This window comes from Chroicocephalus ridibundus, chromosome 2, assembly GCF_963924245.1.
Source record: "Chroicocephalus ridibundus chromosome 2, bChrRid1.1, whole genome shotgun sequence".
Lineage (NCBI taxonomy): Eukaryota > Metazoa > Chordata > Aves > Charadriiformes > Laridae > Chroicocephalus > Chroicocephalus ridibundus.
In genome coordinates this window covers 17,374,993-17,392,194 of record NC_086285.1, presented here as the reverse complement: position 1 = coordinate 17,392,194, position 17,202 = coordinate 17,374,993, and the positions used below count along the sequence as shown (strand labels likewise).

Here is a 17,202-nt window from a genome sequence, read left to right as displayed (position 1 = left end):
GGCAGCCAGAAACAGGGACAGGAGGTCACCCGGTATTGCTAGATAGCCCTGCAGTGGCCTCATTCTGCAGGGGTTTGGCTTCATAGCCTGTGCCATGCTCCTTCACTTTTGGCCCCGTTCTGTGGGTCATGCAAGGTCCTGTTGGTCCAGCACTGCCCTGGGGGAACCGGTCAGCTTCAGCCCATTGCTCTGAGAGGGGCAGCTCAGTGGAATGCAGTTGTGCAGCTGCTGCAGGGTGGACTGATGGCCTCCTTTCTTGCAAAGTCCTAAAATTCATAGAAAGCTAGCAATATAAATTTCTTTTTTTTAAATGGTTTTCATTGGATTAATTTTATATAGAATCAATTCAAAGCACTTTATGACAGCAGATGTGATGTCTGTTAGAAAAGAGTTCGTAATATTAAAATCTAACTCCTTGGTCCCATGGGACCACTCTGTCCCTGGCACTTAAATCTTCCCGGTTGGTCGCATGGGACTGCTCCTTCCTTGGCACCCCTTCCAGCTGTGAAGCACTTGCTGTATCTGAGTGTGCATGTCTTCATGTGTCAGTGCCGTTGCATCACGGAGTGAAATATAATTGCGTAGTGGCATGGTCAGAGACTAGCTGCTGCTAAGAGGGATCGTGTGGTCTCTTCATTGGTAATGAATCATGGACGCAAAGACTGCAGCATGACTGGCATTCACCATCCAGAGAGGTAGCATTGCTGAGGCTGTAGTGAAGCATTTTGAACTTGGGGTGGCTCTTGGATGCTTCCCTTTCTCACAGCTTCTTTTGACTGTAAGACCCAAAAGTGTCATATAGCCTGGAAGGAGCCACTCTGCTGCAGCTGCAGCCACAAGCAGCATGGTTGTGCTCTGCTGCCCTGCTGCCATGCCTGCTGCCTGCAGGTGCGCAGGAGCCACTCTCCATCTTTTGGAGCAAAAGAGTCTTCAGGCTGGAGCTAAGCTGGAAGGTCCATGGGGAGACTGTGGAGCATCCTCTTCCCACTGCACAGTGGAGTGCCATCCCCTCCAGAGGCTTTCAGGGCCCAGGAAACAGGTTGTCTGTGTAGCCATCTTTAGCGCCTGAGCCAGGAGCTGGAAAGACTGGTATTGTCCACCTTGTGAATAGATCACAGAAAAGATGAGGTTTAAAATGCTGTAAATACCTCCTTTTAAATGTCTTTTCTACATTCACGTTGCAGTGATGACATAGTACAGGTCACAGAGGTTTGTATCATGTTCAGAAATTTATTGCTGGAACCTAGTTATTAATCTTTTAATATTTAAAAATAAATTTAATCTTTTAAACAGCTTTTAATAAATGGAGGAACATCCTTTCTAATTGAAGCTGTCCTAACTTAGGCTAATTTACTTTAATGAACGTCTGAGCTTGGGTTTTGTTTGCTTTTAAAAAAGCAAACTAAGCAAAACTCTTCTGGTTTAGGGTTTCCTAGGAAAGAGTCGAGTAGTGCTTCCTTGCCTATTCCTGATTTCCTGTTACGTCCTTTAAACATCCAGCACATGCCATTCTTGTGCTGTTAGTTGCAATTGTTGCAAATCTCAGTATTAGTGTCTACCAATGATGTTGTCCTTCCCCCAATGTTTTTATATTTGGATTGATAAGAATTTGGGTTCACTTTGGGGTTTTTTTTAATCGTGAATTAAGCCATGCAACAACATCTCTGGAAATTTAAAGATCAAGATTTTTAGATGTTTTTCTAAAAGACATGCGGCCACTGAAGCAGGAATCATTTCGGGGAAGTCTGATGGCCTGCGATGAGCAAGATGTCAAACTAAATAATCATAACAGTCTCTACTGATCTTGGAACCTATGACTCTGTACTTCCTGTGATTTCTGTAGACCCTTTTACGATGATGGTTAAAACCAAACAGAAAGAGCAATCTGTCCATTCCCTCCTCATTGTTGCTAGACCCCGTTTCTCACCTCGTTTTGTAAATGCAGATACAAATGGTGCCGTAGCAGCATGGGGGTGAGATGAAAAGGTAGATTTGATAATCTCAGAAGAAGGCAGCATTTGTTCAGCTGCATGTTTCCACATGGAAATGTTCATTGTTACAACAATCAACTCGCCAGTATCGGAGGTGTCCTGGTATATCTCACTGATTAATGAAGACGTCTGTTACTTCCTAGGGTTCATCGATCGAACTGTACTTTGTGCTTCAGAGGCAGAACATTTTATTCAGATGTTAAGTCTTAATCCACTTGAATAAATATGAACAAGATGCTCCTTATCCCAGTTTGGTTTTTAAACTTTTATAGTCATAGGACAAAGTTAACATCCATACGACAAAATTGCTGTGGATCTGGATTGCTTAGTTTTCATTCCAAATTTTGAATTGTATTATGTTTTCTCAAACTGCTATTTGAATAGATCATTGGTTTTAGTAAAAAAGACCCAGATGACACTGTTTATATACCTTGGGGTGGAGAGAAAAGAAAGAAATTCTTGGGTTCTATCTACATACTTGTCCTATTTCTGTCAATTTTGATTTTTCTTTCCAGTCTTGTGCTGGTGGCAGCTACATAGTGTAAAGGCAGTTATATTGTTGGACACCTTAGGTACAAGAATAGCAGAACACGGTTCAAGTAGAAGATTAATTATTTATATAGAAAGGTACCTATTTTCTTCAGCAGTAATATATTAAATAGTTTACAGTCTGTTCAGAACACACAAAGAACCTATTCTGTTCATTTAAATCTGTGTTCTGAATTTCTAATCTGCAATAAAATGTCTAATGTCTTTCATATTTCATATGCTGGAGTTAATCCCTCTTTTATTTAACAGTGTTATACTTCTTTTGAGGTATTTTAGATTTCAGATATTGGTTCTGTCTTATTCAGAACTGCGCTGATACATCACCATTGTTGTGGCGTGTATCATTTCATCCAAAGCACTTCGAAGAAATTTGTTCCCTTTGAAAGACAAACAAAAATCAACAGTGGAAATGACATGTTGCATTTCAGCTCTTGTACTAGGGTGCAAATCATGCTTCTTACAGAATATATCGTATGAAATTGCCCCCTACCTGTTCACCTCAGCTCTACTTTTTAGCTTTCGATTCCTATTAAACTTGCGTTCCACAGTAGTCCCCTTGACGTCTATAGATTTGGATGTAGCAGAGTGCAGAAATAAGTTCAACACAATCATTTCTGGTTTTCTGGTGTCCATCAAGGAGGGCTGTGCATGTTTGCACAGCATGTAACTGTGTGCATTTGTTTCTCTTTCTAACAGCTTTGCGTAGCTAACAACATGCCAGCAGAGCATCAGTCCCTTCCTTTACTCGTATTAATGACTGACTTTTAAATCCTCTCATTAAAATCATAAAGTCATCTGGTTGCAAATAAATTCCACAAACCCCATTGGCATAACTCAACATTTGACCTCCTAATGGCCTTACCCATAAGGGAAAGAAAGGACATCTGTGCAAACTGCCTGGTGACACTGTGTTTCTTTTTCAGGGTTTATGACAAGACTCAATTAGCATGGTCTTCCCAGCCCAGGACTGATAAAGATCTCGCCTACTGGAGAAGACGAGGACAGGACTTCAGTGTGCTACTGAGCTATTCCCAGAAAGGCGGCGTGGAAATGAAAGGCCTGTCTGCAGCCCCGGGGGCACCCCGGCACCCCAGGGAGAGTCAGCTGAAGGTGGGGACGGGCGCAGGGTATGCCAGAAGAAGCGGCTTGCAGGAAAGCTGCGAAGTGCCCGGCGACTGCAAATGGCAGAGTCTGGGAATGGAAAGCTGGAACCAGACAAAAAAGGCAGGGAGGCAAATGTCCGAGGGTGACAGGGAGAAGCTGCTTCAGGAGCTGTATTCGCTCACCCTGGGAGATAACGTACTGAGCACCCACAACAAGGGGAAATCACAGTCCTTGCCGAGGGTCCTTTCACCAGAGAGTATGAGGTGCGTGGAAATGCCCTCCCTAAACAACAGCAACAGCTCACTCAGCGTAACTAAAACCCCCTCCTATCCCCCAAACAGACTGAGTGTGGAACCAGCCAAGCACCACGAAACGGGAGGCCATTTCCTTCCCCTAGTGAAACCCAAGTACGGGAGACCTCTGAAGCCTCCGTCTTACGAACTGCAGCGGCAGACAAGGTCACCTGCAGAAACTGTGGGTTTCCAGGACCACTACCAGAAAGATGAACCCATCCCCTACTTAGCCAAAGTTAATGAGCCAAGGCAAGATGCTTGCATTCAAGACTCTGCTTTGGAGCCCCCGGTCTATGTACCTCCTCCATCTTACAAATCCCCAACTCACCAAAATGTGACCCCACATCCCCTCAATGAAGTGCCTAACAATGACACGTATGCCAGCAGTGATCAGCAGGGTCCTGTGGAACGGGTTGTCCCCTGCCAACGACCAGCTGCCAATACTTTTGAAGTGGGAGGCGACCCTTGCAAAGACAACCACCTTCCTCATGGGAAGCAAAGCCATGCGAGGCGCCCTGCTGACTACTTGCGTTCTGTTCAGTATATTCCATTTGACGATCCTCGAATACGACATATTAAAATTGCACCACCGGAAGGTCTGCAGGACAACGCTAAATACACTGAAAATGCATGTAGTCCCCGTTCTGGTGCTTTGCAAGAGAGAGATCTTGAAGTACAGTACAACAGTGCCTTCTCGGATGCATCAAACTTGACCAATTCTGCAAAGGGAGAAAGAACTTCCAACAGCTCCACCCATAGCAACAGATGGTTGGCACCATCCATCCGAGATCAGGAAAATTGTGCCTTGCCGGACCAAAGAGATAGTTGTAGCACAACTAATCACAGCCCCCGTAATGAAGCCAGCATAGAGTACGCAAAAGGCAAACTCTCTGTAAGAAATTCACATATGGACAGCACCTGTGAGACTGTTACAAAAGTGAAAAAGTTTGAACCTGGAACTGGGATGCAGAGCAAAAAGAGTTCAAAGAAAAAAATGAATGAAACTATATTTTGTTTGGTCTCTATCCCAGTTAAATCAGAATCCAATCTGCCAGATACAGATAGGAACAACAACATAACCCAGAGCCCTGATAAGAATGGGTTTGATAACAATGGGGCTTTGCAAGAACAAAGTCTCTTAAGTATGTCTTCAACGGACTTGGAGTTACAAGCGCTTACAGGAAGCATGACCAATAAAAATGAGTTACAAAAACAAGAGTTGTGGAGACCAGAAGAGTTCAAACAAATGAATGACCTCAGATTTATTCAGCCTACAAAACACAGAGAGCTCAAATACTCTGGCTCCTGGCCAGGTGATCAGTACAAAGACCAGCAGACACAGACCAGTTTCACTGAAGAACCTAATAGCCCACAGTTTTTCCATGGTAAAAAGCCTGGGCAGCCCAGTAGTAACAAAACGCTGTCTCCAAAGCTCCCAGGATGTACAGCATCCACCACAGGGTCAAAACAGGCAGGGTTGCCTTCTGACGAGAGAAGCTGCAGACAGACCGCCTACGGCATGAAGGGTCAGATGCATCTCAGCCAGTCTAGCAACAGTGCATTTTCCAGGACTGCCACCTCGGTCCTTCAGGCCCCATCTCCAAAAGCCCACCAGAGCCAGCCCATGCCTGCCCAGGAGAGGGAAACCGGCCTTTTTCCCCGGGGAGATATAGTTAAGGGAGAAGCAGGCGCTCCCTGCAACAGTAAAGAGCTGTTTGGGCAGTTTCTGTTGAAACCTGTCAGTCGCCGTCCCTGGGATGCAATAAGTGAGCTAGAAAGTTTTAACAAGGAGCTGCAAGAGCAGGAGGAGAGCACAAGCAGTGAAGAAGATTTGGAAAGTGCTGCAGCTTCTCCACAGGCAGGTGCCCTTACACAGAGGAGGGCATCCAGAAATGAGAAGTTGAACCAGGAGCCAAAATACGGTAGGAAATCAGAAATGGTGGTCTCAGAGGTGCCTGTATTTAAGCCAGGAAGAGTTAAAAGTAAGTCTGAAAGTTGGAGTGTGGGGACAGAGCATGGCGGTGAGCCGGGCTGCGTTGGCTCTCAAGGCGCCTCGCAGCCAGGAGGGAGCAGTGAAGGAGTCAGGCCAGCAGATGGAAGTCTGATAACAGAAATGAGGACAGGGGAAGCCAAGAGCAGAACAAGCAAGCAGCAAGTTCGTGTGGGCCCTCTCAAGAGAGTTTTGTCCAGTAGCCCAAGCAGTTCATGTCACAGTAATCCTTTCAATAACCCTGTCTTGCAGGAGATGAGCGAAGACCAAAATTACCTAGACTTTGTTAAACTAAGCAAAGGTGTAACTCCCACGAATGACACGGCATTAGAGAGAGGCTCAGTAGTACGCTTGTCACTAACGAAGAGGAACCAAGGGCGCTCTGAGCCGGATTTGAGGTCAGTGGGACTTGATGTAGCCCCAGGACCTGGTGCTAACAATTCCGATCACTCTTCAAATGCAAATGCAGTGGAAATCCCTGTGAATGAGTCATTGCAGGCCAGAGCTGCAAGAATTTTAGGTATAGATATAGCAGTGGAGTCTCTCCTTCCAGATGACCATGTTGGGTCCCATGCAGGCACTAGCCCTGCAAATGGTGCCCAGGACTTTGAGTCATCACTGGGGAGCACAGTAAGTGAAAAAGAAGGAAAAAAAGAGGGTTCTTATGAAGGCAGACGAAAGTGTGGCTGGACAGAGAGTGCTCTCTTTGTCAGAGTGGGAGGCCGATCTTTATACCCTGATGAAGGCCAGACCACTCACCAGGAAGCCAGCGCTAAAACACCGGTAACTGAGCAAGTTCTTGAACAACCTGCGAGTCCCAGCCAAGGTGAGGACCAAAACTTGGTTTGCAAGTCAGCTGTGTATCAGCATTCAGAAAAGAGAGTGAGAAGCACCTCAAAAGTGATAGAGACACTCCAAGGCAAGCTCACTTCTCCACCTAGCCGGACTGCCATGGATCGCTTAGTGCGAATGAAAGAAGTTGACTCTGTGTCCCGGATGAGACGTCTGAGCATTAAGAGTGCAGACTCGGGAGAGGAGGTGGACGAGGAGAAGCTGTCGAGGGTACAAGAGGAGAGAGGAAACAAACTGGCAAGCTCAGGGGCTGTTTCCAAGCGTATTATCTCTCTCAGTGAAAACGGATATTTAGGTGGAATGGACAAGAAGAGGATCGACAGAGATTTTTCTTTAGGTAAGACCCTGTGGTGGGAGATCCAAATGGGTACTGTTTCCTTAGGTAATGGGCATGATCGGTTTGCTTATGCCCACATAACGCTGCTCAAATAGTAACAGGCTGTAGGTGGTACTGCCCCTGTCTGGTTGCCACCCGCTTTGCTCTCCTTGTGGAAGAGATAACATGAGTGTTCTCTGATCCCATTTTAGGAGAAGTTACTGTAAAACTCACTTGTGATACCGAAACTTATTCACAGAGACAGGAGCGCTCCCTGAGGTCTCATCTCTGTCTAATTGTTTCAGGGAACAGCCAGCTTCAAACAGCAGAGTTCAGAGATAGCCACTCTAGTGCCAGTGTTTGGGAACACGTGGTGATTTAATCATAACCTCTCCTTGAATACCCATTTTTTCCCTCTCTAATACTTAAGTAGACACATACTATATCAGAGTTCAGAAGAAACTAAAAATAAAAATCTGATGTTCTTCTGTGACGCCTCTGGGAAATGGCTGCGTTAAGGGGCCTGGAAAATTCTCTCTCCCTCTCTCATGAATATTTTCCAGATCAGATGTTGAGAATAACTGTTATCCCCAGGTCAAATGGAAAGTTGACTTTTTCAGTGAACACCTTTTTTTTTTTCTTGGTGTTCCTCATCTCTCAAAGGCGTATAAACGTGTGTAGTCCATATGCATCCCCAAAGAGTAACATGAGCTGTTCTCTCTCCAAAACACTTTTCATACAGCATTGTGTTGAACAACTGAAAATCAGTTGTTGCCATAGATCTGTGTAAAGGGATAGATGTCCCAGGCCACCTGTCTACTCCATTAAATTAATTGGAGTGAGCAAATGTGTGGTGTGAAAGTTGTTAAATTACTATTAATCTCCTCCTTCCTTTTACCATCCTCTCTGTAACAGCTGATGTTCTACCTTGAAATCTGCACAGGTTATTCATTAAACCTCATCGATATAAATCTGTTCACAGTTTTCCAGTACAGAGGGACTGAAATTAAATGGAGCATAGTTTAAAGTGGATTTATGTATTTCCATCTGAAGAGAAATATTTGTATGAGTTCTAAGGATTGACTCCTGCAGTCCTGCAGCCTTTCCCTTCATGTCTTTTTCTGTATCCCACAGCTCTGTGTCTCTTTCTGCTCTGAGCTGTGTTTCTCTAGACCAGATTTTCCAAACCGGCTAATTTAGCTCCCTTGTATCCATCAGGTCTAGTATGCCCCACATGCATTTCATATGCTTTCCTCCCTTGGGGTTTCTGTTGGAGTGAAGAAAATAACTGTTGTGGTGACATGACTTCAGGGATGTATCAAAACAGATTGTCTGTGTTTTATTGGAGAGTTATTCTGCAGTAAATTAGGTCTAAAATTATCCCTCTTGCTGACAATGCCAGGCTTGTATTCCACAGTGTGTTCCCACTGCAGCAGTTCCCTCGCAGACGTAACAGCCCTCCCCACGTCTGGATAACATGGGTGTCCCTTCCTGCCGCGCACATCCAGTACCACATGGGGCGGGAAGGCTGGCTTCTTCCCATCCGAAAAGACCTTGATTTGCTGATGGCCACAAGATCGTCACCTTACCCTAACGGGGCAGGACTGAAGACTCCTGTTTGTAGAAAGGCGTGATGTTGTGTGTCTTCCTCTGTCAATCTCACTCCCAACTTCAAGACTAGCTCGCTGGTACCATTGAAATCCAAAATGAGAATCCTGGAAAACCATTGTATTTGTTGCTTTTAAAGAGTAAATATTGCTAAAGGCCATTCTATTTGGAACGAGGTTGGGGGATGTTAGCCTTATAATTGCAGACTGGGCCTGTCGCAGAGGCTAGAGGCCTTTGCAGAAACAGGTTTTCACATGTATAATGCAGCTTGGCAGATGAACAGTCGTCTCTCAGAGTAAGAACTCTGCCGAAACTCAGTGCAAGAAGCTGATCTTACTATGCAAATACTGCCATTAGAAGAGTATCTCCAAATGTTCCCAAATGCACTGGATGTCTTTTCTCCTTTGCTGTTTGAAGACTGCTTCCATGAGGCTGCTGGTCTGGCTTTGCTTCTGTAGAGAGCATTTCAAATGAGCTTAACCAAATGTTGAATAGACATTTCTGTATCAGTGCTAGAACTCCAATGTTTGTCCCCCCAGCAGTGGGACGTAGCCTGCCGGTCTGGCCCTTTTTTGTCCTTGGTTTAGGTGCTCAGGGTATGGGTAAGCTTTCCAGGAATAAACTGAGCCACGCAGAGGCTCCACGTCTTGTGGCCTGATTTTTACCCTCCGCCACTCCTTGCAACAGTGAGCACCTGCAATTTTGTGGGGAGCTCTATTGGTGTGAATGTGCCTGGCTTCAGGAAAATCAGGCTTCTGAAATGTGAAGCCATTTTTATTCTTAGGTAAACCTCACACAGAGCAGTTTAGAATTTTTGTATGTTTTAGCAGTTTAGGCGGCAAATTTACAATTGAAAAAATGTTACTGCTTTAGAGGCATCTTCCCACACCATCAGTGCATTAAGCCTAGAAAGATGCATCGTTACCCTGGAGTGCACTAGTCCTCAAAGACTTTTTTTCTCTTGATTTTTTTGCATTCATGTGGTGTCTGTGCTTGAAGTTTGGAAATACCAGAAGAGTCTGAATACTGATAAGCAGTTCTGAAAACATAGGTGTTGCTGGCACAGACTCCCTTCTTGGCTGGCCTAGCAATTCGAGGGGAGTGGGCAAGAGAAGTGATAAAGGATCCTGCAGCAGGAATCCACCCACTGGGGCCAAATCCAGAAGTTCTTTCCTAGTCAGTCCCCGCTTGATATGAGTCTGGATGCTGCAGATGGACGCGGGCACACATGAGTAAAAATTTCCCTCTGTGGATTTTTATGCTTGTTTTAATGAAGACATTCACTCACATCAACATAAAAGTCCTGAGGGTGAATGTTTTACTCCAAAGTGTGATACTTGTGTATGCAACTATTTTCACTATTTTCAACTGTTTAAATGCGAGTGCTGTGGGAGTGCAGCCTACAGGAGGGATGCTTAAGGTTAGCACGGATATCCAGGTTGCATAAGAGCAGCAAGTAGCACATGGTAGCACGAGCTGCAGTGACAGCTTGTCCAGGCCCCTCTGTGCCTACAGACACCTCCATAGGTAGCTCTGGTTCCTCCACACCATGACTGTGCATCCCAAGGAGCCTAGGGTAAGTCAGGCATGTGCATGACCTCCATAGGTAGCCCTGGTTCCTCTACGCCGTGACTGTGCATCCCAAGGAGCCTAGGGTAAGTCAGGCATGTGCATGACCTCTATAGGTAGCCCTGGTTCCTCTACGCCATGACTGTGTATCCCAAGGAGCCTAGGGTAAGTCAGATGTGTGCATGACCTCCACAGGTAGCCCTGGTTCCTCCATGCCATGACCGTGCATCCCAAGGAGCCTAGGGTAAATCAGGGATGTGCATGATGGCACAGGGCAGGCAGATCTCGCAAGGCAAAGCCGTTTCATTACAATCCTATCCCAGAGTCACAAGGGTGAAGGAAAAGGCTCATATTTGCTCACTTCATGGATAATGTTGGTATAAATCCAATAAAAAAAATATGATAGAAGAGTGTCCTTGGGGTTCAGGAAAAGAAAAACAAAGAGTAGTCTGTCCTGTGAACTGACAAGAGGTAGGCTAAAAATGAAGACCAATGTTAGTAAGCCAGTTCAGTGCTTGAGTTAATAATGTTCAAAATGTGAGCTGCAGTTTTGCAGACTGAAGTGAGACAGTCTAACCATAGTGATACAACGCAGCTGTGCTTTCCTGTATTCTGTTGAATTAATCTGAACCCAAGGATTTGCGATCGAATGAAGAGACCCTGATGACTGGATGGCATCATCAGCCAGCCTTAAACGCCCTACTAGGATACTTAAAACATTTACTTGTTCAGTACAAGGGGGAGCAAATCTTATCTGAATCTGAAAACTAGAAATAATCACTTAACAGTCAGCGTGCTTGTTCCTACCTGCTCAAGATTTCCCAAATTATATCTCCATGCATTTGATCCAAGTTGCTCCTGCATTACATCAGTGTAAATACAGAATTTGGGTCAGGAATGTAGTATGTATCTTTAAGGCTTAAAGTCCAGTATTTGCTTCTTTTTTAATAAAACCTAGGGAAAAGATGTCTTATTTCCGCAGCTAGCAACATTGAATAGATTTCACAATACATTATTAATAGTGTCTTCTTGTCTTTTTTTCAGATACATATGACCCCACCAAAGTTGAAAAGGTGTAAGATGAACAGAGAGGAGAACAGAGAATTCCGCTCTACTAAGAATGTTTCACTGATTTTTTTTTCTGGGTGCTTTTTGTTTGTCTTTTGTTCTTTGATGCTTGGAAATTGCCTCCATTTGTGGTGTTCATGGTGTACTGATAATGCCTTTACCACTGCCACTAGGAATTAGCTATTCGTATCTGAAACTGTTGCGGAGACTACAGAAAAATCTGACTTCTACATTGGAACCATCTGGCTTTGTAGCGTTAAGACTTACTACCTACTGTTGGCAAAGAGTTTTTATCTGAACTCTATTTCAGTCTTCAGCGGGGATGATGAAATGCATGAAGTGAGGCTTTTGAGCTTTCTCTTTGGTGTAAATGTAAATGTGGGAGATTAGTGAAATGTTTTTGAAAAGAATGTGAATTTATAAGCTAAACTTCTAAGTATCTACAGTCTAAACTTTGTTTAACTTAAGGGATTTTTGGCCATAAGTAGAAAGTGCTGCTGCACTACGTGGGGGAAGGAATGCGAGAGAATGGTAGCAAAGACTGATGGTGAAATTATTTTTGACTTCCAGAGTATGAATTTACTCGGATTAAATACTTACTTGCCACCTAGAGAGAAGAAAAGCAAAAACCCCAAAGCTTCTAAAAGATGGAAGACTTTTGTAGTACAGTGTACAGAACCTGTAATTATAGTAGCTGGCAACTAGTGTTTCAAACCAATGCAAAGTATACCACTGGCTGTTTTGCACTCAGTATTACCTATTTTTGTTTTCCTGTTTAGAAATTCTTTATATGAAAGAATAGTAGCTGGTTTAAAATAGCCCATTTTAACAAAGTAACTATATTTCTTGTTACAGAATACTATCTATTTTTCTACGATGTAAACAATTGCTAACAAGTGGCAAGTATAAAGAAGTATTATTATTATTATAATTATTATATTTTAAGAAGACTTACCCCTCTGAGTGAAGGTGCCCCAAGCAGATTTCACTTGTGTATCTTAATGCACACTCCATATTGCCACATACTCAGTAGTGCTACCTTATTTTGTTCTAAAAAGAGCCATCTATGTATGTATGTATGTATGTATGTATGTACTACAGGGTTAATTTCTGTTTTTCCCCACTCAACCCTTGGATCGTTCTTCTTGGAGCCGCTTTCTGAAACACAGCTGAGAACTGTCCGGGCTGGTGTTGTGTTCCTGCCATTGCATTCCAGTGACGGTGATTACCAAAAAGTGGGTTTGGATCTTTGTCCCGGTGTCTCTGAGCGGCTCAGATAAAATACCTGGTTTCTTTCTTTTACTTTGTTCCCTTTTACAGATTATGGGTTTGGATTAGGCCAGTGTATAAAAATAAACAAAACTGGGTTTAATTCTTCCCTGAAGTCAACTGATGTTGCTGGGGAGGAGTTCAGGTGTCTTCTTGATGGCATTTAAATACATGGCTTTAAGTATATTTTATCTGCACACACAAATGCATGAATTACAGAGTTTATAATAAAGCCTATGCGTTCTGCTCTTTGATACTGAATTAGCCTGCATAGTATCTGTGTTTTTAAAGCCTTTTTGTCCACTCCTGTGTGTTTTTTTGTAAGTACCTGTGTACTAACATTCTTCTGATGACTTGTTCATGTACTTCACTGGTCTAATCTACTGGCCTTTTCTGGGTTTTAGCATAATTTTATTTTTAAAAATCTTCTAATTTCTTTAAATATTTTTTCCTAAGCCTGTAATTTGGAAAGAACGATGGGGAAAAACACTCATCCTGTTTTTTGGCAGCAAGAGTTTCTTGTCTGTAACACATGATTCTGTTAAATATGGACTATTTAAAGCTCGTTTGAAAAGAAAATGTGGTGTATAATTTATTTTATTAACTCTTGTGCATGCTGTGTAGCAATACTTGTTGACAAACTGTTCTCACCACTCTTACTGTATCCACCTTTCTTCATCACCATCTAAGACATCTAGGGACTAGTAAATAGCTACAAAACATGTTTTACCCGCCTCCCCCCACCCGTCCCAATTCTGCCCATAAAAAAACAATTCTTAAACAGAACTGTTTCAGCTCTCATCATCCCACTTACTAGTAAAGCTGAGATGCCTAGCGATAACTTGAAAGTTTTAATTTATCCTTGATTTCTGGAGAACTGAAGATTGTTCCATATAATCAGTCCTGCTACCTTCAGTTCACGTCTCTGTGGAACAGGAGTTTTCTGAGCATTTTATTTTCTGATGGGGAGGGGGTTAGTTCTGCAAGATGTCTGTTTCATCAGTCATGACAAGTAATTACTTTTCCAATGCACATAAGCAACCAAGATTTTAAAAATGAAAAAAAAAAAAAAGAAAAAAGAAAGAAATAGGAAGCAACAGTATTGCAGGGAGGGTTTCATTGTCTAAGAATCAGAAATTAAAACCTAGAAAGTTAGTGAACTTTGTTTTGCAGTAGTAGGTGACTTACCAGTGGATGACAGGCTAGAGTTAGTACTGCTTTAAAAATAGTGTATTCCTCTAACACACTGGCTGCTTCATGTCATGCACACAGCTAGGAAATACATGGAGTACATTTTTATGAATGGTTGTGGCTCAGTGTTTCTTCAGTACCTGTGCCATAATTAAAATGTCAGCTCTCGGAATGGGCTGGATGGTACCGTAGCTGAGCACCTTTCCAGAAGCCTTTTGCCAGTTGAGAACAGCAGTAAACAGCAAGCTCCTTTTACACCAGATGTAGTTAAAAACCAGTAAATGGTGACTTTCAGTGCCTGTCTCAATGGGTGCATAAAACTGTCATGGCAACAGCTGTCACTGGTAATGGCAACGGCAGGAGCTCAGAGGAGGAGGATGTGGCCGTCTGGTTCCAGTGCCTCCTGGAACGCAGGCGTGTGACTGCAGAGCGGCAGTGAAGAACTGCGTTTATTCTCAGGACGAGGAGCAGAGCTAGAACCTCAGAAATCACGTTGTTACAAGCTGTTGAGTATCCAGCTTGTGCTGTGGCTGTACTGGTGTAGCCAGGGAAGCTGGGGTTGGATGACAGGTTATCAAAGTGCTCGGTTGGGGAGATACCAGTTTCACGAGCATTCCCAGAAAATCATGCAAAAAAACCCCGTGCCTGGTTTATACATTTAAAAAATGTTTAATGGGGAGATTCCCCAGGAGATGGATAGCTAAATAGGACCTGCCGTCTCCTTCCATTTACCCCGTTGAAATCCAGAATGGTTAGTCAGCCTAAGGGGCAAGCGATGGTAACAGCACCTTGGTGGCAGTGCTAAGTTGCCAGGAAGATACACAACGAACCCAACGTTTCAGGCTCTTCTCTTCTGCCTGAGACAGCAGACTCACCCGTGAGCTGCGGGGCTACTGAAGTCCCGCCTTACTCGCCCATGCGGCCGGAGACAGGCGAGTCCCCGGGGCGCCGAGCGGCGGCTGCGGGAGGGGCGTTCGGGGGGATGCGGTGTTCCGAGGGGAAAGCGCTCCCTCCTGCGGCTCCCCGCAGCACCAGCGGGAAGGCTGCTGCCACGGCCAACCGCTGTTTGCGGATGCCACTCCGGCCTCCTGGCATTTTGAACTAGACAGAAGTGTGGTCCGAGAAGAACTGTTAAGTATGTGTTTCAAATCCCACTGCCATCACAGCTAAAACGGGGGTGGGATGCGGGAGGGAAATCCCTCTGAATGACTCAGGATCGCCGATGACTGAAATGCCCAGCAATATTCCTGACCAAGCATCACTTGTCACCTACTAACTCAAGAAACCTCCCCTTGGTTGCATTTCATGCTACAGGTTTTATGGCAGGTTAGTCATTACTGCCAGCTATCCTTTACCAAACCCATCAAGTTTCCTTGACTCAGCTCCTGATCTTGGGAGCAAATAGTCCATATACTGAAATATCCAATAACTCTCGAAAAAAGTTAAGGACAGCATATGCTTAAAATGGTCAAGTAACAGAATTAATAACTCACCCTTCAAAAATAACCAGTCCCATCAAGCTTATTTACCTAAGTAATTAGAAATTAGCAAAATATTTCTGTTTGTTTAATATCATAAATCAATATTAATATCTAGGACCAACATTCTGTTGCCTTTGCCACATGGACAGCCAGCTGAATGTTAGTTTTACAGTACTCGACCTTCTCTTTGCGTTAAAATGTTGATATTTTCTTCATTGGCTCTTTTCAAAGGAAAAAACAGTGGAGTGATTGGAAGAGAAGTGAAATGTTCTTGCATTTTAAATGGCAGAAGTTCTTGCAATTTCAAAGTGGGCACTTTTGTCCTGGTTCAAGATCTGATAGAGGCAAGTATATGTGAGAAGTGAACTTTTACTTGGCAGGAGCCATCACCTGAAAGAAGAGAGACAAAACAGTGTTAAAAGGAATGGAAAGGCTTGACAGCTTGTCAGACTTTTGAACGTTTTCTGTAACACTGTCCTTTTGGAGGACATCGGTATTTTCTTGGTTGAGGATCAAACGATCCCCTAATTTCCCTTCACTGGCAATAAGACATGATGCTGCAACCCTAATTTAGTGAGATTTAATTACATGTGGAGTCTCCAAAGTTTAAACTTCTATTCTTCTGCATAATCACAATAAAAGAGCAAGCTGAAGATTTCATGAGATGATGACTATATCATTGAATTCATTCAAAAAGTTGGGAAATGGTGATTTAATTCTTATTCAAACTCATATGAAAATGTTCATTGCACCTCCCCCTGGGGATTAAATGAAAGCTGTTTACCATCAACTCTATTTTTAAAGAAAAAAATGCTTCAAACAAAGAAAAAGGGAAATCCTGATATCAATAGCAAAGCCCATAACGGCAATGCTACCTCCCACCCATGCTGAAAAATATGTTTGCAATATGGCTTGCAGAGCTGCACAGCAGGGAGAGGGTGAAGGGAACTTAAGTCAGAATTGACCGACACATGGCTGAGATTAGAAATAAAAATTACATTTCCCAGCCAAGAGAAACCGCAATAACATACAGATTATGAAATGAAGGGGGAACTTTCCACCCTCAACAGCAGCAATCTCAGCCTTCTTTTGAGCTCTGGACCAGCAGAGAAAATAATCAGAACCATTCCAAAAGCCATTCCTAACCTGGAAGGAAAACAAGGAGATATATGTGCCAGACAGTATATCAGTATCCTTGTGTCTTTGTCCTTACACAATGCAGATAATTCTCCACACTGACTTTCAAGATACTGTGGCCTATCTCCAAAACTAATACTATGTCATTGTCGTGTTTTTCTGCTCTAACTAGCCCAAAGACAGATTTAGAGGGATAAAAAGAGAGGAAATAGAAGTAAGCAATTAAAATACTATTTATATGATATCAGAAGATTAATCTGTTTTAAGCATTTTCTTTGTATTTTTTTCTGCACAATGCAAATACTGTGGTTTTGGGCTTATGTGTAAACTGGAGGGGTGATGTTATTAAAAGAAGACGTTCTCCAAATAAAGATTTTGCATGGATATGCTCCTCTGGGATGGTGTTGATGTTGTTATCATGGGGCAAAATGGAGCATGTGCTTTGATGTTTGCATCGCCTTTGAGAAAGATAAACGTACTGGTGAAGTGTCAAAAGGCTGCAGTGTTCTCCTGCGATTTCAAAACCTGACGTTGTGACTGGCCTCTTACACCATCAGGTAGAGCAATTGTGTTTACTTGAAAGAATTACTTTCCACATCCGCACTTTCTCAGACCCACACAGACTGTAGGTCACTCATTTCCAAGTTGTGTTCTGTTTGTTCGCTACCTTTAGGGTACATTCTGCCTCTGCGCGAGAGTCAATTCCTCCTTTACTGCCTGGCAACCAGCCATCTGCACTGGGTGAACCTACGGTGTCAGACCATTTTCCACTCCATGTGAGTAT

At 43.5% G+C, this 17,202-nt stretch overlaps 1 protein-coding gene across 4 annotated transcripts in view; it reads left to right on the top strand.

The window, feature by feature from the left end:
- The window catches only part of JCAD (junctional cadherin 5 associated), a 68,458-nt gene extending 51,696 nt beyond the window's left edge, over positions 1-16,762 (top strand). For 3 of the 4 annotated variants that reach the window (XM_063324562.1, XM_063324563.1, XM_063324564.1), the window contains exon 3: positions 3,464-7,799. In XM_063324562.1, the coding sequence (XP_063180632.1) occupies positions 3,464-7,211 (3,748 nt within the window). In that variant the 3' untranslated portion in view covers positions 7,212-7,799. Of the gene's footprint in view, positions 1-3,463; positions 7,800-11,316 lie in introns of those variants that run through there. The other variant, XM_063324565.1, reaches the window with a different exon arrangement.
- Positions 16,763-17,202: the final 440 nt, after the last annotated feature.